Source organism: Anas platyrhynchos, chromosome 22 (assembly GCF_047663525.1).
Source record: "Anas platyrhynchos isolate ZD024472 breed Pekin duck chromosome 22, IASCAAS_PekinDuck_T2T, whole genome shotgun sequence".
In the NCBI taxonomy this organism is placed as follows: domain Eukaryota; kingdom Metazoa; phylum Chordata; class Aves; order Anseriformes; family Anatidae; genus Anas; species Anas platyrhynchos.
The window spans coordinates 304,181-328,168 of record NC_092608.1 but is presented as its reverse complement, the minus strand read 5'-3'; the positions used below and the strand labels follow the sequence as shown (position 1 = coordinate 328,168).

At 38.0% G+C, this 23,988-nt stretch overlaps 2 protein-coding genes across 21 annotated transcripts in view; one reads left to right on the top strand and one right to left on the bottom strand.

Moving 5' to 3' along the window:
• PRKCZ (protein kinase C zeta) overlaps positions 1-17,822 on the bottom strand; it is a 46,554-nt gene extending 28,732 nt beyond the window's left edge. Inside the window, exons 1-5 of one of the 7 annotated variants that reach the window (XM_072026936.1) lie at positions 17,686-17,822; positions 16,793-16,968; positions 13,054-13,175; positions 8,845-8,934; positions 8,384-8,434 (exon numbers count right to left, since the gene is read on the bottom strand). In XM_072026936.1, coding sequence (XP_071883037.1) covers positions 8,384-8,434; positions 8,845-8,934; positions 13,054-13,175; positions 16,793-16,863 — 334 coding nt within the window. In that variant the 5' untranslated portion in view covers positions 16,864-16,968; positions 17,686-17,822. Of the gene's footprint in view, positions 1-3,798; positions 4,055-4,168; positions 4,560-8,383; positions 8,435-8,844; positions 8,935-9,423; positions 9,512-13,053; positions 13,176-16,792; positions 16,969-17,294; positions 17,438-17,622 lie in introns of those variants that run through there. The other 6 variants (XM_005011049.6, XM_027443281.3, XM_027443280.3 and 3 more) reach the window with 6 other exon arrangements.
• Positions 17,823-17,925: 103 nt separating this feature from the next.
• Positions 17,926-23,988, top strand: part of CFAP74 (cilia and flagella associated protein 74) — an 84,654-nt gene continuing 78,591 nt past the window's right edge. For 13 of the 14 annotated variants that reach the window (XR_011804666.1, XR_002398348.4, XM_027443279.3 and 10 more), the window contains exons 1-4: positions 17,926-18,066; positions 18,862-18,991; positions 19,451-19,588; positions 20,658-20,755. The gene's annotated coding sequence lies outside the window, so the exon portion shown is untranslated. Of the gene's footprint in view, positions 18,189-18,861; positions 18,992-19,450; positions 19,589-20,657; positions 20,756-23,988 lie in introns of all 14 variants that reach the window. The other variant, XM_013091697.5, reaches the window with a different exon arrangement.

Here is a 23,988-nt window from a genome sequence, read left to right as displayed (position 1 = left end):
CACTCAGTGTTAAGAAATACTTTGAGTCAGGCTGTTTTCCTTCACAGCATGATCCCATTACTTCAGCTTATGATCCATTCTAAACACAGTTCCATTTCCATTCCAAATGTTTACCTTATTCCAGTATTAGCAGAACAGCAGCAGCTCAGTTTAGGTGTTACTTCATAAAGGTGTACTTTATCTCTTCTAATAAATCAGACTGAGTGCATTTCTCTGGGTATGATATTAGCAGATTCAATTGGAAGGAATTCAGGAGTGTGCAGTATCTCAGTATGACAGGATACTATTACCTTGCAGCAGGATTAACATTCCAGATCTATCACTTTCCAGCCCAATAGTATCTCTCATCAGTATCTCAGACCATCTCATTCTGCTTTGTGTTAGGAGGAAAGCTGAAATTAACAAGAATCCACATTTGTCCACTTATGTCATGAGTTCTGGAAGTTGTGCTCGATTCTCGTCATCCAACAGAAAAGTCTCACCTCAGAGATTCTCCCATCCATACTTGCGCTCCCCTTCTAAGCGTATTATTTAGTAACTAAATAAGAAAAACCTGAATAATTTCAGAAGTTCAGCAGACCTGGTATACTCTAGATTAAATAATTATACACTAATAGCAAATTGAATCAGTCTACCAACATATTTTATGATGCAGAGAACTACCTTTTCCCAAGAAAGCAGCTATCCATCCCAGAGCTTCTCATAGTTACAGGGGAAAAAATGCAAATGATACCATCTTATGTACCTGTCCTCTCATCTGCTCTGTTAATGGAACATTACAGCATTCTACATGTCAAAGAAAGCATGGTTAAATCTTTCAAGTTAATGATAGTATTTGTCTTTGAGCTTTCGGAAGGAGCCTTTCCATTCACCCCACAGAGGAAAGGAAGATAATTACACTAGATCTGCAAAGTTTACATGCTGCTTCCCACCTAAAACCCTTCTGATCTCTACTGTGTTCCCCATTATCTCTGTGTATACTATGAGAACTGCTGTGTAAAATCATTATAGTTATTTTTTCTAACAAATTTGAATTAACTTTGAGATAACCTGCAGTTCTATTGTTAAAATTGCACCTTGAAATTAATGGAGCAGGTCCAATGGTTCTGTTCTGTAAGATCAGTTTTGGTTTCTGTAAGATCAGGTTTTTGCTTCTGTAAGATCAGGTTTATCACCACCTGGGTTTTCCCTTTCTTTGCAATCCCTATGGGTAAGAATGATTTTTATAAGAACCAAAAATCTAAAGTACAGGAAATCCTGTACCAGTCACGGGGTATCTGCACCTGCTTTACTTAAAGCAAGAGATGATAACCTGAATTACAGAGGAGTTGTACGACAGTATTATCATCATGTTATTGTAAAAGTACGGAACCATATTAAAATCAAGGTTTTGATTTCAAGTATTTTCTGGTTGACCTTTAAGTATATCCCCAGCTAATAAACAAAGGAAAGCACTTACAGGAGAATAAGTAGTGGAACTTCAGAACTACAGATCAGGTGCTTTCTGGTCACTATTGATCATCCCAGTTTTTCCTTTTTTACTACCCAAGTCACTACCTTCCCCCTGTGGTTTAAGGACTGAACTGCACAGTCTGTTCAGCACTTAACTCTTGCACTGACAGCGATGATTAGGACTCTCTAATGCCTCTTCTGAAAACCACCCTTTCAGCAGGCCCTAAAGTAGTTGCTATCTCCTTATTTACTTCAGAGGACTTACACTCCACCTAGATTTGAACTGACAGCAAGTCTGCAGTGGTTAGCCAACCACTATCATTACTTATCCTTACAAAGCTTTACACCTCAAGTACTCTCCATTTCAAATCAGCAGGACCTGAAGTTCCCCCTCACAAAACCTTAGTTCTCAGAAAACTCAAAATTCCAAGAGAGAAATGCTGAAGAGCCCATTTATCTGCTGTGCAAGCCTCTGGGGCTATTTGTGGCTCGGTTAAAAAATGTTAAAAGACATAACTTGTATAGAGAATGTGATTTTAAAAAATATTAGAGAGCCCCACGTAAATACCACCCTCCTAACCTTTAGCATATCCTGTAAGAAGGTTACACGTTAAATGGTTCTTTCAAGCTACCAAAACAGAAGGGCCTAACAAAGGTTTAACAGTTTTGCCAATGTCCACTGATTGCAACAAGAAACACACAAAAACCCTTATCCCCTTTTCAATTTAGTTGCCCCAAATGCCTGTCCACCAAAAGCAGATTCTCCAGCTTATGAGAGAAGCATATAGATTGAGGTCTGAAAGGTAACCCTGGGGGCTGCAGCCAGACATCACGTCAGGCAAGTTTTCTAAAAGCAAGTGACATCTCCCTTGTATGTCAACAACCTGAGAAACAGCTAATAGAGGAGGGGATGAAATAAATAAAAGGAATACAAGGTATTTGTTGCAACACCTTAAAGACTAGCTCACATATTCGTTATTCTACTGTATAGTTTATGAAGTGGTATACAAACATCTGCTAAGGCGTCTGATATTTTCAAGTCAGGGAAGACATCAAAACCCACAAACTGATGCATGCTCTGTAATTTCTTACTTAAATTATCCAAAAGCAGGCCTATCTTTTTATTCATCATTGGACATTTCAGAGCTGAGAAAGAGGTTGGAATTACTTTAGAATGAAAAATATTAAGTGATTCTACACAAAACAGATCATTAACTACAACTCTGTATTCAGTGACTTACCCTGTCTCATGATCTGTACGTATATTTTTCAAATACACCATATATGAAAAAAACAAGTGGCACACAGAGAATGGAGGGATAGATTTCAGGTATTCTTGAGAAACTATGACACAGCTATTTTCAATTCCTAGGCAATAATATAGCTTACATTAAAAATATTACAAAATTCTCCTCTGTCAGTTCAATTACTGAAAACCAGGAGGGGGTTACAAGCAGTTTCAAAATCGACTAATTACCCAGTGCAATCCAAGCTGTGTCTTCAGAATACTCTCTATGGTCGCTATAGTTCCTTTCTTCATTGGGGAATGAAATTGCTTCACGTGCTCTGAATAATCTAATCCCTGCTGCCAATACAGTAACAAATGAAGGGGAAAAACCTGCCTTATGAGCTAGAAAAATATTTACAGGCCACACTACTCTAGCAAGAAGCCTTTTGGAACTAGTTGTAGTGCTAGACAGAATATAAAGCAGAAAGCAAGTATCCATGCTTAAAATAAAATAACTCAGGACAATATCTAGGTTAGTACAATACCTCTACTCAACCCTACAATGAAATTTTCAAGTAAGGCTGCATGGGAAAAACATGAAGTCCGAACACCTAATGCTAAAATATTATTCAGCTAAAGAGCGTAAGAGACATTCACAACACAATGTAATCATTACAAAAAAGAAAGGCCAGCAAGATCAGCCAGGAGCATAAGATAACAACACTAGTCTACTGTCATACTAATGCTCTAAGTACTTGTACATTAAAACATTCATTCTGTTTCATGAAATGATTTAAAGGTTCCTTACTCTGCATTCTTGTATTACATGAAAGCCACAACAAAACAATCATAACATTTAACACTAGCCACCCAAATCAAAGATATTTTCAATATTAAATACCCACATTTTGTTCCGATGTAAAAATACAGAGGTATACTAACACAGTATATTCTGGTTAAAATACTAGAGACTAAGTGAAGCCTTATTCAAAACAAGCATTTCACAATTAAACAATCCACTAAAGACAATTCAGCAAAAAGGCCTTAGCAAATGATGCTTCTAAAAGCATTCATCATTAGATCAGCAATCTTAAAATAAACAGGCCCTGAACACATACCGTCAGGGTTTTTTGGATACATTTCTTTCATTAATCTCCCTTAGCAGCAGCAGCAGCATCACTCACTCTTCTGTCCTTTTCCTCCCAAAATACACTCCCCAGGAAGGAGGCTTTTCACTGCAATTTTATCAGCATTTCGGAGAGGTCTCGCCACCACATCCCTACGCACAGGAGGCTGCAGGAATCTCTGCATTTGTAACATCTATGGCTGCAAAGGAGACTGGTAGGCAAAGCAACTATATCATACCCAAAACGCTGACTTCTATTATCTACCGCACCACACGTACACACACACTGCATCAATGGCCTCAATTCACGACAGCAATCACGATGATACACCAAATCTATGCACAAGGCATGCATTACTCACTGGGTTTTATTCTTCAGCTTCTTCAGCATGGAATTCTTTCTCCTCTACAATGCAGTAGGTACGAAATGAAACATTTTCCCTTTATTCCACTGATGCCGCTGTTTGAATACCATTAGATACCAAGGACAATAGGCAGGATCAGTTCGAACATTAAGCGCAAATATTTAATGGAAGACTGGTTACCCTCGTCTCTCCCTTTCACATCTCTGCCTCATGTATCCAGGCACGGGTGGTACTGGCTCCCTTGGGAGGCTGTAGCTAGCAGCTGAGGCACAAACTAAAACATGGCATGGATGTCAAGGAGCTGATGTCACAAAAACAAGTATTTCTCTGATAAAACGGGCAATTCTGTCAGGGAAGTCTTACAAATCAATAGGAATTGTTCAGCTCAACATGCTTTGTTATACAATGCGCTGCAGCAGCGAGAGGAATACATCAGAGCAAGATCTGTCAGGGTAAATAAGCAGACAACAATAATTAACAAAACTGCCAATCAGATATCACGCTTTGCATCAGGGTATCAGGAAGGCTCTCACTTAGGAACACATACAAGAAACACAGAGACACTTCCCAACAGCCTTGTTTAATATTGATTCCAAAATAATTGCTCATCTACACTTAAAAAATAAAAATATTTTAACACACTCAACTGGCCTAGAAGTCTCCCATCTTTATCAGGAAACATCGTGACAAAGTGCCCGAGGCTCCAAGCCAGCAGACGCAAGGCACACCTACAAGAGGTCAAATTCAGCATCTGGGAAGGAATGTGAGAGGTTTTGGAAAGCCTGCCACCTCACCCACACAGCAGGGCTGCCATGCCAGCTTGGGGTGTGTTAACTGCCCTGCTGAAGGTACAGGGACTGCTTCTCCAGCAGCAGCTGCACATCTATAGGAGGAGCTGAGTCTACAGGGGGAAAAGTGCAAAAATTCAGGAGCAGGAGGAATACAAAGATAATGTTAATCAGGCTGGAGAATCTGTGCAAGTTAGATTTTGCAGACGGCATTGTATTAATAAAAATTGAGCTTCTTCAAGTGCAAAAAGAACTTCTTACACCACATGACTAAAATTTAAATGCTATTTGCATTCCTTATTTTATTAATGATTCCGTGCATTTCTTTCAAGCTTCACTGGCTGGCACAATCTCAAAGCCATACCGGTTTCACAAAGTTCTTGGACAGATAGCAATTATATTATTAGATTTCAATATAAATGCAAAACACTCAGTACATATTTCTGCACTCTTACTCCAAAAGATTACTGTTCTGAAGACAGAGAGAAAAACCTTACAATTCCACAGAAATTCACCGCTAAATATTTCCAATCAGAAGACTGCATGCAACTAGATATAGTTACTCCATGACCTAATGTGAACAGGCCCGAGCAATATATTGCTAATTAAATAATTGAGCAGTTTGATAGTGCTGTTTAAAAACTTCATTTCAAACTGTCTGCAGTTCTGTAACAAACTGTAAGCCCATACTTACAGACTGCTAATTTAAGCAGAAGCCCATTTGGGATAGAGTGACTAATTAACTGCTTAGTTGCCTCTGGAAGTAACTTGAGACCAACTTAGAAGCTCCTTGTATAGCAAAGGGAAGAAGCTCTAGAAAAGGATTTGTTATGAATGTAACTATAATGATAAAGCTGATAAAACAAGATTTAGAGAAATACTGGCAAATTTCTACACAAAGAACAGTATTTTAGTCCTGTCAACTTCATACTTTAGGCATACAACACAAACAATTAAGCTTCTGGGTATTTTTGGTGCACAAGAAGTTCTACTCAGTTAATCTGCTTGCCTTGCGTCCTTTAAGTAAGCAATATCCCCAATATCAGCAGCATCTCCATACAGTCTAAGTGTATGCACGCATGTGACAAGCAATAATGCTGAATGCATTAGTGTATGCTAAATTAGCACTGATGCAATTTAATAGCTCTGTTGTAAAGCAATTTGAAAATAGTAACAACCAGGCCACGGTACCAGATTTCCATCCAGGTTCCATGGATGCAAGCAGGCAATATGCACTGAATGAATTTATCCATTAAATGAAAAACCCAACCACAAATCACATATAGAGCACATCCTACTGAACAGGTGTTTTAAACAATCAAAGGATGAATCAACATGACTTGCAAAACCCTACAGATGGAACACTTAGGTCACCTGAACCACCTTCATCAATGTATTTCTGTGGTTCATCTGGTGGTTTGGGATAACTACAACATCTATCAAACAACATGAAAAACTTTTGTACTAGAATATCCACACCTGTAATGAGACCATTAAATTGCAGAGAACTTCACATTGACACGATTTGCACAGATATCCCTTCAAGCAGCAGCCTTCCCCTTCCCACTCCTTCCCCTCCAGTTTGTATATTCTACCTGTCAGTATTTCACATGAGTTTTGTGTTTTTGCAAGTAATTCTACTTGGAACAAGCACCAGTCTAGACTGGTACAAGGTAAGTCTTTCCTCCTTCTGCCATTAACCAGCTGTAATAACTGAAGAAGAGCTGGAATCAGCTGGTTCTTTCAGTTCTTATATTGGGAACATGGAATAGCATGGATGCCCACGAGCTCACTCCCTACTGTTTTCATCCAACAAAAGCAAATTAGAAAAATAAAACAAAATGAATGGGCTTAATACATTGGGGAAACAGCCCTAAACACTGGGGTGATGTTGGTTTGTTCTATTCATAGCTGTGGAGTTAGGGTGGAAAAGGGGAAGGGACAGCACCCCAAAGTTAGAAATTTAAGTGAAATCAGCTCTTACATCTTCACTGAAAGGCAGCTGTTTCAAAGAACACAGCATGGAGACTTACAATGGAATACTAATACTTGTCGTTACCTGTGGCATCAAAACCTGCCCAAGACCACAGGCATTCTAAGGCTACGTAATCTCTAAGTCTATTGCTTTGTTTTACTGTAACACTGACAGAAGTCAAAGGCACCCAAGGTATTGAATTACCCAGAGATCTGAAAACATCATTATCAAAATAGGATACAGGACAAGTAACAAAACGCAGGGAGGGGAAACCTTACTGCTGCTAACATTATCTTCTGTAGACAGAGCAGTTCGTTTTTTGCCTGCCTATGCAAATCTGTCACCTTTCCAGTCAAGACTGGGTTTATTCTGAGACCTGAAGGTGTGACAGTCTGAAGTAGTGCTCCTTTTACAAGATTCACATCAAGAATGTATTTAAACCTACAGAGCTAAGACCGTTCTTGCCAGAATGATCACGAAGCTTAAGCCTGAAAATATTTCCCCATATTTTCAACCTGTTACTCTTAATTGGAAAGTGACAGCATGGTGAAACCTACACATTTTCAACATACAGTAAAATGTAACAAGTCCTCCTTTCAGTTTTAACTCATGAACCAACAAGTATTGAAATTAAGTTATATTTGCCTGCTCACTCAGTAGAAATACATTATGTGATGTAACAAAGGGGACCAGTTACCTATTCTCTTGTTGAAACCTGAGCAAAATTAATAGAAAACCACTGAGCTACTATTTTGACAGGTACAAAAAAGTACACAAAAATATTAAACAATGCACTAACACCACAGATATATAGAAAACCATGTATTATAAACAGCTACACGCATGCTTGCCAGGTTCACCCTAAAGACCGCTGGGAAGACCACAGATACCTTTTTTTCCTTCTGAAAATAAATGAAGTGTCTTTTAAAAAGTATTTCTTTAATATTTCTGACCAGTGTAAAAAAAGTCTATTTTCTCTGATTAGCTTAATAAGGATTCCAAATTTTGTATTGCACATTTACTCCTTTCTACCAGATAAGACACCTATAATTATCTAGTCACAACTTGAAACTGATACATTAATAAGCCTTTTCTATAAAAGGCTGTAGTTCACTCTTCTTCAGTACATCACTTCCTTTTCCTGCAAGTAAAAAAAAAAAAAAAAAAACAGGCAAAAGCAAGGACCATATTCGAATCCTGACCTCTTTTCCTGCCAGTGTGCCAGCAACCAGAAGCCATTATTAATCCTCAAGAATATTAAAATACTACAGTATTAATATACATCATTTCTCTATTGAGATACATAATAAATAATTATTTTATATTCTACTGAAGCACAAAACTGATATACATGTACACAAAGCCAGTTTATGAAAATCTTTCAATGTATTTCTTTTCTATATGACTGCAAAAATGCAAGCTAGACATCGATAGCATTCTAGTACTCACTGTCTTCTCCTGGACAAGGCATGCCGGGTTTCTCTGGAATACTTGGGAAAACTAAAACAAAAAACACAATTCTTAATGAAAACTTAACAGTACTCAGTCATACTACCATTTCTTTGATTCTTGAATACATTTACTCAAAAACTAAAGTTTTCGGAAGCTATTAAATAATTCTGCTTGAGAAGAAGTAATCAAGACTAGTACCCACACTAACAAGATCTTATACTAGAGTACAACATCAACAAGTCAGTGCAGTTTAGCACTGTAAGCCCACTGCATTGTTTCAGCTTTGAACTCCACACCCAAAGTAACACTTCCATCTTACAACATCTAAGAACGGGGTACCAGCTACATACAGAAAAATGGGATTTGTCAGCCTAACAAGTCATTCCAAATTGACATTTACAAAACCATTAGTTTTATCAAGCAACGTACACAAAGTTCTCAAACTGGATAATACTTGCCATGAATTATCAGCCCTTCATCCCTGTTTTGACAATACAAACGGAAGGCTTCTTCCAGTTCCATCTGAGATGAGATAGTACATGGGTCACCTAAGGAAAAAAAACAATCCATCAGTAAATTTATGACTGAAATATTGAGAATTTCAGTTAGTAAGACATGTATCAGCCTTCAAAGTTGTGGATGGGATACAGATATGCCAATGTTAATGTGGAAATAACAAAATTAAGAGTCTCTAAACTTTTCATGGTTTGTGTGGACATTTTCAGGAAAATTGGTTTGTGGTTCTTAACTTGCATTTAGTAGAAAAGCTAATAGAAAAAAAATCATGAGATCTGCTTAGCCACAACAAATCCTCTCATCAAAAAAAAAAAAACTAATTTAAAGTAATATCTTCTTAGTGAGCTATGCAATTGAATGCATTTCATTATTTTTGAAAACCTTGGTATAATACTTTGTGAGCAAAGGCCTGGTTCTAAGCTTAGTTTATTTCAATATTTGCTCTTAACGGCTGTCACAGCTGAAATACCTCTAGGATCCATAGATCCAAGTGGAAGAAGTGCATAATTGGCTGCACTTACTAAGTCATTCTTCAATCCTATCCAGCACTTATGCAAAGGTTTTTGTTGAAGTTTCCATCTTCCCTGAAGTCAATCCTTGCGAACTTATCTGAAAGAGCTGCATTTTAAAATTCTTAGCATATGCATTCAAAACCCACTGAAACTTTTTAGAGATTTTTAAACAGGTCAGAAAATTACGTTTACATGTACATAGGGAAAAATGTAAACATTCGCAAATATCTGTTTTCAAAATATGCTCTCACTATCCCATAGTTTCTTTTGAAAAGCAGTCATAGGGATTAAGCACGGATATCTGTTTCTTTTCTTCCCCTCTTTTGAAATTATCTGGTAGGTAGCATACTATTGAGCCACTTGTCAGCACAGAAAAGCCCCCACAGATTTGAAACATTTGTCTTTTTGTGGAAGAAAACATCTGTACTTCCATCCAACTGCATAGCAAACCTCCCATACTGCACCATTTGTTATAATACTTGCTTTTTCAAACCTCCAGCAATATCTTCTATGCATCTTCAGACAAAGGAATGCACGTTAGTTTGTCGTCATAACGTTATGTATGCCAGCTATCTTTACCATGGCAAGAAGAACAAGTGTCTTCCTGACAGCGTATGGCTTTCTGACCAGCACTATTAAGTGAGAGCACTAGATAGTGCATGTAAACTCATTTCAGATAGTCCTTTTGAAATTTTTTGATTTTTATTTTTTGGCTAACTTGTCATACCTGATTAGATACTCACTGCTTTTACATCTTGAAGTGGCTGACAAAGAGCTCGTACTTTAGGAGTAGGAGAAACATCAGCACTGCCAGTTTGCTGGCGCTTACATTATTAACATCTTGTGATGCCTATTTTGATTAGAACTGGATGACAGAATTCATAAATCCACTTAACCAGGCACACAAACTGCAATATATCACAATGCACTGGAAGTGACCAAACAAATGAGGAGCACTACTGTGAACTCCAACACTGTGGAACGCCCACTTCTCTCCTCAGCATACCTTGCCTACCCTAAGTGACACTGACCATCTGGCAAGCAAGGGCACCAGTGTTCATCTAGGTATTAAATACAAGTTAAGCTTATGTTTTTATCTTTAAGTATAAAAAGAAGTCCTATTATTTTCTTCCTGCATACCTATGGATCATCCTAAACACCCCCAGGGTGTGTTCAGCCCACCCAGGAGACCACTGTACTTGGCAGTCTGAATACAGTAATAATGCAGGGTGACAGACAATAGAATGATTTGTGCTGCCAGTCAGCAACCCGTATTCCTTACAAGTTTATGGGATATTATTATGGATGGCTTATTCCTAGTGCAAACTTTTTTGATCTTGTCAAAAATACCACAGAAATGCTAAAAAAAAAAAGTTCCTCACAAAACCAAAGATCCAAAAAAAAATGAATTTAAGTTTTCTTTATCCATTAAGCCATCAGCAATTCTGTTTGCTTTAAGTTATTTCAAAGAGAACATCTGTTCCTGCAATCAGTCAAATGAATTTAAATTACACATGGCAGTAAGTATAAACACTCATTGATACACAAAAATAGGATAACTCTTAAAACCTGTGACAATTGAGGGCAGCCAAAACAGTAGATCGACTAAAACTTAACAGCCAAAATGAGAAGTTTGAGAGGGTTGCACAGGTATATATTTAACCAAGACTATAAGGAGATGATTACTGAACAGCAACTAAAAAAAAAAAGAAAATTTGTTGTTTTAATCTAAGTAAACCTCCAGAAGTAGACATTGAAACCAAGAAACAGTTACAGTAATCATGTCTCATTTCCCCAGTTCAAGGCTTTAAGTTTTCTGTCCTACTTTAGTCTTCCTTTTATCATGCAGTTCAAATAGCTAATGCAATATAATTACCAAGTGCATGCAATATAAGTACTCTGTGGGCACTTCTCAATCAGGTTACTTTTTATTAGACTACCATACACAGCAATGAAGTAGTATTAGGAAACTGATAAGAATGGATGCCTCTTCATTGATGATTAGATGATGAAATTGAAAGTGAAGAACAAAATGAAAAATTTATATTTTTCCTTGGCATCTTAAAAGGACTGAATTTTCTTTGAGTACAGGCTTGCTGCTTCCTCATAATCATTATGAAATTCTGTTCACCCACCAGAATGCACTACTTAGCTAATAGGGCAGTATATGCTATTTTACTTCTGTTAGTAAGAGTAATTTTAAAAAGCGTTAGCCAAATCAATTTAGTATTTTCTTCTTACCTTTCTTCACTCCAAGAGTTCTGCTGCAGACTGCAGCTTTGGTGAGTTGGAGCAGGAAAACAACCAAACACTAGCACACTTGTATAATTGTATGGTAAACATTCACAACCCACAAGTCAAAAGTTCTGCCCATCATGAATTACAGCTGAACCACAGTTCTAGCAAATGATAAGCAGGTAAGTTCTAAAGAAACTTATGAAGAAAGCAAAAAAAAAAGTAGCAAAGGCACACAATGTCAAGCATCTCCATGTCACTCCTACTCACAGCAACCAGAAGGCTCTAACTAACTTAAGGCTGTAGAGAAGTGCCACATTTTGCAGCAAGAAGAAATATTCAAAGTCATCATGATGACATTTCAGAGCCTACAGAAAGGTTAAAGAAAAAGTGTTTCTCACATACAGCTACTTGTGGAAGAAGACTAATGATAAACTGTGTTACATAGTAGGATAATTTGGAACAATGAGAACTGACATCAGCCTTTCCCTTCCTGCAGGAAGAGGGTAAGCAGCCAAGACTTGCACAAATCATTTTTACAGGACTTTATGAACCCCCTGTTGCACAAAAATTCACTGTTTTTCCCCACACAAAATTCTCCCCCCAGTTTTCTTTTTCTGTACATGACTTACCTGAGATACACCAGACATTTTCTCCCCTCCACCAGTGGAAACAACTTGTTTCTGATAAATTCAAGTCCTTTTATTTCATGCTTGGTCATTGTATTTAAATAAACAGGATATTAACAAACAGTTGAATAGAACGCTCAACATCTATCTACTCTCTAATGCTCAAATAGGCTACATCAGATCATTAATATAATCAACACTACCATCAGGGACAGCAACAGAGCTGCCAGGGACAACAACCCACAGAAAACGAAATCATGTCACCACTGGAATTCTTAACACTTACCTTACCTCACACAAAATACAAAAATGCTGAGTATAAAACAGTCTCCTGATGTACCATCTGCAGTACTTCTCAAAAGCAACTTATTCTAGAGGCAAATCATAATTCAGAAGGTGCAAAAGCCTGTCATACTGAACGCTGACAGTTAAAGATACAAAAAAGTCAGCTTGCTGAACTGAGACTATTGAGGGGTACGAAGCCCATGAAATTCCAAATGAACACATACTGAATACATGCTGAATGCAATGTATGTACTAGTAAAATACTGAAGTTCTACAGAGTCTCCACTTTGTAGAGCTGAATTCAAATAGAATACAACCTTGATGTTTTGAGACTTTTATCCAAGATTCCTGCTTTATAAGACAGGGTTATGTCCCGTGGCATTTATAAATTTATTGACCACATAACAGGAATGACTTTTAAGTTGTTTCAATGCCTCTCTGTACCATAACATTCAAAAAATGAGAATTATTAAAGATTTCAGTACAATACCTTCATCATCAATCCACTTCAGGGTGATTGGCTGCTCCTGTTGTAAATTACACATCTCATGCACTTCATCACAAAGTTCATCATAGCTGATTGATGCATCCAGGTTTGTTATCAGGATGTCCCTGCATGAGATGAAACCATAAGCTTCTGTCAGAAAAAGCCGCATACTTAACGTTCCATCTTTGATGCATGTTGACTTCAGCAAGTTCAGTTCCCTTATACTATTACTATCCACGTCTAAAGTACAGTAAGACACAGATTTCAAAAAAAAATAAAATAAAATTGATCTTGGCACTCATTCCATTCAGAAATAAAATTTCAATTACTGCGAAATTTTTTTAAAAATAAGTGAAACTCTGCAGCAAGACCCCAACACACCATATACATTACAAAATTCAACTGAAGCTAAAATTATATTAATCAGCCTCAAACTATTAAGGCTGTGATAACAGAGAGCAGTCATTCTACATATAAATTAACAAACCCCAGATTGTACTAAGTAACAGCTAAAATATACTAAACATCTATAGCTGATATGAATTACCAATGAGATTTATTCAAATGATTGATGATATCTGTGCGTTCTTGAGACTGTTTAGTCTTAATGCCTGTGTAGTCTCATGAGACAATCATGGCACAGATGCACAAAAATCATTTACTGTTTAACTCTTAAAAAAATCTCACAAGATGCTTTTGTTGTCAGGTAGCTGAAACTGGGCACTATAAAGTAACATGAAGAACTAATGACCAGCAAGCTGTATGTACAGGCAGTTACATTAAGAGCATTCCTCATATTGTTTGAATGCACTACCATTTAGAACCAAGGTAATGCACATGAGATAGCACATGAGATATTGCGCTACTGCTCTTTAAATGAAGTGATTTCAAGTAAGTACAAACAAGCAAGACAAACTGAGTAACTGAAACAACGCAGTGAGGAATACACAAGCTTACCTTCCTTTGCAATCTATTTATAGAGTTATTTAGACTGTGCTGTGGTATGAAGCGCCACACCCAGAAACATGAATACCTGCAATCCTAGGACTCCACAGAGACAGACTCAACATGCCTTTTTTCTTTTTTTTTTCTTTTTTTTTTTTTTTTTTACAACTTCCTCATGCTTAGATTTTTAAGCTGGATATCTAACTTACTACATACTGTCACTTACTAACAAGTCCTGTTTTACTTTTTGAAATGTACCATTAAATCCTATTATAAATTCTTTTAGCAGCTACCAGAATAAACTTGTCCCCTAACCTGAAGTTGTCCAGCATCAGTGACATCCTGCAGTTTATCGAATTTGTTTCAAGATGTGCAGTATTTGAACAGAGATACTGTGACAACCAGTTTTACTGTGTGTTAACGCCAAAAACAGTGAGCTCTTACTGAGTCACAGACACTTGATCAATAGATTAAAGTCAACATTCAGTGGTTATGGAACCTTTGTTTTCTAGGTTCACAGAGTTACTCTGCCTCAAGAATAGCATTAAACAAGCAAACACCAGAGGGAGATGACTACAGTGACACCAAAAATGAATAAATAAATAAAAAGGAAACCACTGACTATAGTGGTTGCAGGAGGTACACTATTACAGTAGTTTATCTTAATAAACCTTGCAATTATTACACCTGAATTGCAATGAGACCAGTGTTATCACCTCCTCCATTTTTTAACAGACAAACTTTAAACAAACACCTTTCCCTTTATACAACCACTATTTGCCACCAGCAAACTATCTCAAATTGTTTATGCTAAGTTCTATTTATGTTTACAGTGCCTTCCCCTATAGAGCTAAGGCAACACTCCTCTTGTTGTTTCCCAGAAGCATGTATATCCATGCATCTCAGCAACATGTCACTTTTTAAAACGAAATTGCAAGTTTTTGTATTTTATTAAGACATGAGTTTTGACATGAATTCTCTCCACTAAAAGCTTACCTTATTTGTTTTTACTAAAAAATGACAAGAAAATTCAACCTGCACTTAAATGAATTGTAAATTAACAGACTGTTGGACTTTCAGTTTTCTGGTGGCATACCAAATACAAAAGTCAACTGACTAGACATAAGGAAAGAACTTGTCAGTAGCACTGCCAGAAATTGAAGGCAGCGGAAATAATAAATGCATTATGCTTTTCCATACTACTATCATTACAGAACAAGTATTTACCAAGTGACTTGCATGTGTACATTGTTCCACTTTTGGCTTCACACGGAAGAGGCCAAAATCTATACTGAAAATTGCTCTCGAATTCTAACCTCAGGACCCCACATTACTTGACACTGACCTGGTAAATTATTTTGTTTAATCAAGAAAGCACTTCGTTTTCAATTAAATTTGGTGGACTTATTTCCATAATTATATTTAATTATGGAGCTGTTTTCTATACCACAGCACTAAAAACCACAGTATCAACATTTGTTTAATAGGAAAGTATCAGAAAAGATTACTTAGGCTACTGCTATCATGTGCCAGTAATTTGAATCTAAATATTTCCAATCAAGTCTAAAGATTTTCTTAGGCCAAATATCTAACTCCTCAAATACCTTAAACTTTGGCTTTAGACTTAGACAGGCATCAAAGTAACATCAACTTAAAGTCCTCAGAGTGGCAGCAAATTAATTAGATAAAATTTGTCTTTCAGACATATTTAATGGTGAAATAATAATTAAAAAAAAGGCTTCCTGAGTCTGCCAGCAACTGACTGAAGTCATAAGAAGCAGGACTTAATTTATTGCCTTAAATTAGAGTTGCCAAAATAAGCATTGTGAAGATAACGGAAGCAGATGTGTTAACATCTCACTGCCCTTCATGTTGCATTAGTCTAAACACTGCAAAGGAGGGGAAAACAGTTATTAAAAAAAAAAAAAGGGAAGCCTAACAGAGTTCATAAGTTACAGATACAGGCTAACAGCTTACTTTGGGTATTTATTCATAGCAGAAAAGCAAAGGTTTTTTAATCTTTGGATTTTTAATTCAGATTTTTTAATCACTTTTTATAACTGGAACTTCAAGCAGCTTGGATAGGTTCACCTGAATTTACTCAACATGAGATCTAACAAAATTTCTTTAATTTCTCATTTACCTACATAATTCCAATAACCCTTCTTTTTAAAGTTCCTAAAAAAAAAAGGAAAGATAAGCAAAATCAATAGCACCCACTTACTGTTTGAAGGCTTACATATTTACCCACAAAAAAACTCCTCTCATTTTCTAAGACAGGAACTGCTCTGAATTAAAAGAGCATCTAGCAAACCCCACTGGAAAAGGAATCTGGTATTAAACACTCTACTTTTTGACCCAAGGACCTACTTTAGTCTCCACCGGCCTTCAGCAGTAAGCTGTAAATGTAGAAATTGTTGCATAACATGTATTACGTTTGATCACAGACAACTACTCCACAATAAAGACAATAACTGCATCTGGATGCAAGATACATCTGTGGCCACAAACATCGCAATGAAGCAGAAATCATTAACCTATCAGCCACAATAACTGAATGCCATTCTTGCATATCTTCCCCCTTTTGAGACCGAAGAATAAACTACCAACTCTTTCTTAAGTCAGTATGTTGCAGGAGTCCGAAGGATTTTTAGTGGTGGGGTTTACCTATCTGACATTAATTACAAATGCATCAACGCCCTGGTTACTTTACCACGAGATCAGACTATGGACTTGTCTCCTGTGTGCGTCAAAATCGGGCAGGACACAACAGGGAGGGGAGAACACGTAGGCTTACCCACTGTAGTGCGTTTTCACTCTGATGAAGTCTTTGTTCAAATCAATTTTGGAGCCCATTTTGCTAGGCATGGTCTGTACCGAGCAGCCCAGGCGAAGTTAGGAGCGCAGAGAAGTGTAACTGCAATCCCGAAAAGCTTCAACACCAAGTTCTCCCCCAGGTGATTCCCAGCCCAGCTGCAGGGGGAAGCAGGACACCGATGAGCACGCTCACATCCCACCAAACCGGAGCACCGTGCCGAACTTTACAAACCCCAGCAGCTTTGGGTACAAAGCCAAAAAAGTAACATAAAACCCCACGAGACTCCCGATTTCCAGTTAAGTTCAACGAGACGAGTTAACAACGCAACGCGCGCTTAAGTTTTTAAGGAAACATCCCAAGCGTTTTAAACTTTTTTTTTTTTCCCCCGAAGGATATTTTCAATCCAAGCATCCGACAACTCGTGCCTGGTACGAATCGCTCCCGTAAACCCCCCGGGTGCCCCCCTCAGCTCTCCCCCTACCCCCTGCCTGCGCCGCCGGGGGTCCGTCTGTCTGTCCGTCCGTCCGTCCGTCCCGCCACCCCCCCAAAAAAAAAAGCTCCGGGGGCTCTCCCAGGTCGAAGCTGCTCCAAGTCCCGGCAGAAGTTCGGGCCGAGCTCCCTCCTCCCTCCCGCCCACCGTCCCTTCAGGATCGGGCCCCCCTCGGCCCGGCCCCGCCCCGCCCCGCCGCCGCCGCTGCTGCTGGCAACGGCGCCCCCGCGCCGAACATGGCGGCCTAGGCGGGCCGGTGCACGCAGCCAATAAGAAACCTCCCGCTCCACCTGCCAGCCAATAGCAAACCCCAACTCACCTGGAGCCAATCCCCGAAAGGATACAGTCTACCTGCGGCCAATCGCGGGCCGAGAGCCGTTACCTGGCGGAGCAGGAGCTTCCCGGCCAATCGAAAGCTAGAAAGGAAGCGGTAGGCGAACACCTGCAGCCAATCAGAGGAGCCAGCAGCAAGCGCACCCCTCCCGTGCGGGCGGCGGGCGAGCTGACAGGAGAGGCGGCTTTCGCTTTGCTCCGTTCCGCAGAGCTCCTCAGCGCTTCCCCTGACTCTCCTCACGGGGCAGCCCGACTCCTCTGGGACTCGCTCGACCCTTGCGGAGCTCTCCCGGGGGTTTCGTTCCCCGCCAGGCCTGTGGGAGGCTGGGCCGGCCCGGGGCGGTGCTGAGGAGAGGGGCGGCCGCGGGGAAGGCCCGCCCAGGGGCGGCCGCAGCGCGCTGGAGCTCCGGGAACTGAAGTCTCTGAAATGGTTAATGTCCTCTCTAGCTCGGGTTTATGAAGTATTTTTTTATTTTTATTTCTTAAACTATACCGCGTTGGTGTTCGAAGCCCAGCCGTCCCTCACATACAGCAGGAGATGGGACTGTTCAGGTGAAGACATGGGGGAGCTGAACCTGCAGAGTTCCCTCCTGGGCATGCTGATTGTGCCGGCCAAACAGTCGCTGTGTGCCTTAAAACAATCTTCCGAGCAATTATTTAAGGAAAAAGTTTGCTCTGGGGCCTTCACTGGCCTATTTATACCTGTTCCTGGGCAATAGTAACACACCAGACTTCCAAAATAAGACAAACTGAGGTGTCTGAATTTGTGTAACAGCTGTGAGACTTTTTGACCACCTTCAGTTGTGCAGTCATAATCTGGATTTTGAAAATACAAAAAACAACAAGAAAAAAAAAAAAAACACCTGTTCTTAATTTCCTGCCATTATTTTGTATTCACCTACATCAAGTTCCCTTTGGACACCACTTAGCACTTTCACAAGATATACGTGGGGTTTATGTGTGTGCATTTATATGAATGCTGCTTTCTGCTGCTGTTTCTACAATCTTCCAAAATAAGCATAGTTCAGTGCTATTTTACTACTTTAAGTAGCTGTAGAGTGGCAAAATTTATTCCCCTCAGTCTAGATGTATTCAGTGACACCAAGGAAATGCACCAGATGTCTTCATTTATCAATTTTTAACCTGAATGAATAGTGTATCCAGTGTTAATTTTAACTCAGTGGAAACTGTCAATGTGATTTCTTTTTTTCCTCTCTTGTTTCAGATTTCCTCTGCTTTAAATGGAAACTGATATGTACGATATATCTACAAAGATAATTTCAGAGCATGCTAGACTTTGATCTACTTGTCATGTCAGTTTGATGACTTCAGCTTGTTGGACTGGGAGATAAAAGGTAGCAGAGTTCTTCAGAACTGCGATTTTGGCAGTTTGTGTGTTTTATTGTTTTTGTTTGTTTGTTGTTTTTCTCTAGCACAGCTTACTCAGGTTAAAATACTAGGTGCATTTTCAGTGCTTAAAGAAAGTATTTACCATATTTTTTTACATCTTGCAGGGATTTTGTAGCTGATCAACCTAGTACTAATGTTAATTTAAAAATCTCTTCTAGTTGCAAGACTACTTAAACACTTCAATTTTTTAGTAGATGCTTTCCACTTCTGGGTAGATGGCATTTTTTGGAGAGGATATCAGCTTTCCTCTGTGCATTAGCTAACAAGGTTGTAACTGGTTTGAAAATGCAACCATTGTATGATCATTGTTTTAGGCATATTGCTTTTAAAACACCATCATCTTCTGTTGGCCTAGAACTGTAAATCCTGAACATACTCCTGAGCTTGTTTGTTTGCTATTTCAGGTGGCAGATCATTGCATTTTTATCTCCTACTGAATCATCCTCAGCTTAATAAAAAGTCTTAATGTTGCTGTCCACTACACCCGAACTTGAACACCTGTTGATATCCTTATTAACACCGCTATTTGAAGGGTCTTACAGGTAATTTCATTTTATTTTATATTTATTTTATATTCATTATTTCATTGTGCCAGTATATCTGACAGTAAATTTGAAGCCTGTATTTAAGCATGTATGTCTGGATATTTCCAGCAGATGGCAAGATATGCCCAGGCAACTTGTCTGGGAAACACAGTTGAATACACAGTGCTTATAAGTGGTAGTTCTTTATTTTAATGTTATAGACTTTTAAGAACTGTTCTTTTAAAAATTAGCTTAAGGTGAATACAAATAATTTGAAGTTAATTATAGCATTACTCTAAAGCACTGTTTCAGGCATAGATATTTGCATTAATGCCTATAAATCTCACTCCACTACAAGGTTTTCCTATCCGTATTCTCCTTTTTAAAGTTTTAAGAAACACTTGCTGTTTAATGGCTTTAGAAACTCTTAGGCTAGGCAGTACAACTGTTTTAGTGCCTCTTACAAGAATGGAGTGAATTTCCTTATAATGATCCGTTTGTTTTTTTTTTTTTTACCTCAGTGTCTTGAAAGAAACAAGCTGCAGTTGCATAGGAAAGTTGTACAGCAGGGATATACACGTTCCTTTCTGTCTTGCGCCATTATTCAGAGAATATTTTGTCCTGCATATCTCTGCGTATATATATGCATAACTATATATGCAGATGTACATATATATATATATATTTATGTATATGTAATTCCCTTTATTTTTCTACTCATATACTTACAAAATGAAGCACGTATACACCTCACTGAATCCACAGAATTAAATTAAAATAATTTATTCCAGGAATCACATAAAGAAAGTAAGGCCTTTTAACCTTTCCTGTAAAAGCAATAATATTCTAAAATCTCTCAGAGCATTTTCTCTACATGCACCACTTAAAAGAAACAACTATTTGTCAAATAACATTTATATACACTATAACCAGGAGGAAATGAGAATATTTCTTGGTTTAAAAGTTAACTAGTTTAGTGAACTCTGTAAAAATAATTTAATCTCTCACACGTTACCAGTATTCTGTCACAAATAGCTACAAAACCCGGAGGAAAAATTAAAAATCTGCTTTTTTAAATTGTTTTCAGCTCACAGAGAACAATTTTCTCATCAAGCTGGACTCTGCGTAACCAAGAGACAAACATGAGTTTTCTCTCATCTTCTTCATTCATCCTGCCTAAAATCTGTAAGTAACATGGTTTTAGAAGAAGTAATATGGTTTTGGAAGGTTGCTGTTGCATCTGAAATTTATTGCATATATTGAAAGTTACATTTTTTTAGCTCCTGTGCTATTATTTCCACTGTGCATTTGCGTCTTCCTGATCTATCGATAGATGCATTTGTCTAATGAAAATGCAATTCAAGCTGTACAGATAGCTCTAGCCTTCCTTCGCAAATAATCTCAGCAGTCCTTTTTTCACATTTTGATGTATAGACCTGTTTGAGTGCTTGTACTTTGCATTAACCCCTTGTTATTCTGCCAGCTGTGGCTGCTGCAGAAAGAAAGGAAAAAAGGGAGCATCCTAATGCCTACTCATTCATATTGTTTGTTTTCTCTTGTATGAGTTAGAATTGTGAACATAAGTACAGATCAAAAAAAAAAAAGTCCGTGAATCCAGACTACAACCAAAGGGGAAGAGATTTAAAGATGTTGGGTGTTTTGGCTGCATAAAAGAAAGTTTGGCCAATTTATAGCCATTAAAAGAATGTTTTTTCTTAGTAGAATGCATGCAGTAAGCCACGTTTCATAGTTCAGTAGGTGAAGGCTCATGCGGCTGGGCTAGTGAAGGAATACAGTGGCTTATTCTTGTGAGCACTACTTTTGGTCAACACAGGTAAAGAGATTTTCACGTTGAAATGATTTTTCTTCACTTTTAAGTCTTAACTGTACATAAATTTAGAAAGTTTGTTTGATAACTATTATCATCGTGTATCCCAGATCCTAAAGGGGAAAAAGCTCAGCTCTTGAACCCAGTGGGGACTCCTGAGTTGAATATTAAAGGAGAATTGCAGGTTTCTGAGAGAAACACTCTAGGTCTGCTGGATGCCTTGTGAGTGGGAGGCAAAGGCGCTGTTTAACTGGAAGCATAACATGAATTCATAATCCTGTGTTAGGAGGCTCTTGGTTTACTATTACTGCCAGTTGATCTACCTCATCTCCAGAGCATTATCTCTGGTTTACAGAAAGCTGCTTTTGAAAGAAATATATAAATTTAGAAATGAAGATCAAAGGATACATATTTGTTATGGTTCATTTTATTTCACAGGTGATGAATTCAGGAGAGCCAAACACACTATCTGTGTAGTTTGGGGGCTATTAGTGCTCTGTTGGTTTACATCTGCCATTTCTATTGGGTATAAGAAACAAGAAGAAGCTGGCTGAGTTAATTCTGATAGTTAAATGAACACATAAAGTTGTGCAATTAATTAGCAAGTGACTCAGCTAGGTCCTTCAGTGCTTAAATGACTAAAACTATTGGGAATGATCCGACTATTAAACGTCCTTAAAGAATCATTGCTCTATGTGGACTCCTCATATATTAGGCGATGTACAAAGTTCTTATAAATTTAGACAAAGACCCAGAGTTGTAGGGTTTTAAACCTGATGACTGGGTGGCAGGACTTGTGGGTTTTTCTATGTTAGCTTTGCTGAAATTAGTTTTTATTGTTTTTGTGTTTTTTTTTTTAATGGCTCCATCCACAAGTACTTGTATATTGCTCACAAGGTTGACGAAAAAAAATTCCTCTCCTTTTCTCTCCCATAAATATTTGAATGTAGACATAGTTATGATAAATAGTTCTTAAAGACAGTTATTGAAAAAAAGAATAGGCCAATTGATACGACTTTTACCTTAATAAAAGGAGAAGACAGTTGTCCCATTTTTACTTGAACTAGTGTCTTAAGATCGTCAGATATTTTAGGATCTGTCAGCTTTCCAAGGTTTTAAAGATTTATAGGGATTAGAACTGATGATTTCAGACTATGAACAAAACAACAGATAAAAGGAAAGGAAGGGAAAGCTATTATCTTCAAACATACGTGAAATGTGCATAACCAGTTCTGTATCACTCTAGAATGAAAATGCATCTCCACAGAATTTCTTTGACAAATCAAACCAGCAGCATATGCAGACATGCGGATTTCTCTTCTGCCTACTTACTTTCTTTTTCCCAGGAAAGGGACAAGCTATTTTTTCTATTGAAATAATGGCATTGAAATCACTGAATCCACTGGGAGCAAGTATGGGCCAAATGCCTCTGAGTTTGGATTAAAAAAAATATAAGGCAAATCATTAATATCTTTTAACATACTCTGGAGTAAAGAATATATCCTACATACCATCAGAAATCACCATGGTAGTTCCTTACTGATTTCCTTGCTGGGTTGCGTATTAGTGGTTTTCTAGCCTGTGCTAAAATAGAGAAAATGAATAATATTTTAAGACTATTTTAAGATAACACGTCCTTTATTTTTTTTTTTTTTCAATGGAAGATAGAAGCACCCAGAAGCTAATTTACTTTTGTTGGCACCACATTAGCCTGGAGGATAAAGGAGAATTCTATGGGTAGCCCAAGCTATGCACATTTAAAAACACAAAATTAAACCTCTATGCTTCTGTGTTTATTTTTCCAGGATATTTAAGCAACCTGTCCTGTGAAACCACATTTTTTTCCCCATTTTCCTTTTGTGTATGTACATCAGCAGACAATACACTGGAAACCATAGAGAATCCTTTTCTTCTTGCTGCATAACCTGATCCTAATCCTTCAGAAAGCAATGATTCCACTTCTGAAAGGTAACAGTGAAAGAAACTGGAGAAGAAAGGAAACAGATGTTTCTGCAACTGAAGACAAATAACTGGCACTTCAGAGGATGGGGAAAAAAAAATGTGAAAATTTTAAACAAAAAAAGACAACCCCGGGGATCAAGTTTTCACCTTGGTTTCTCGAGAATCCTGATATTATTGCTTTCCCTGGACTGGACTTAATTACACTTTTCTAAATTCTCATTATTCTCAGCTAGCATTGAGTTTGAATGAAACTCAGGCATTCTTAGTTCAAAATATTCCAAATCCTGAAAGCGCCCGATGAGTCCTTCACTAAGCTTAAACAGAAACACCACTGGAGGCAATCTGAAAATACACATAACCGACATATTAAACGTTTTTTTCTTTATAAATATAGGTTCCATTTTAAAATACTATGTGCACTGTAGTTTATAAACAATATGTAGAATCTTCCTGGCTTTTACATGTAGAATCTCATCTGTGTATGTATTTTAGCTGCACACACACCCTGGAAAGATGAGGGTGGGATAACCCTAAATAGATGCCTATAAAAATGTGGTAAGTTTAAGAGGTACAGAAATAGATCTTTTGTGTTCAGCTAACTCTAAAAGAAATATAACAATAAAGGAAG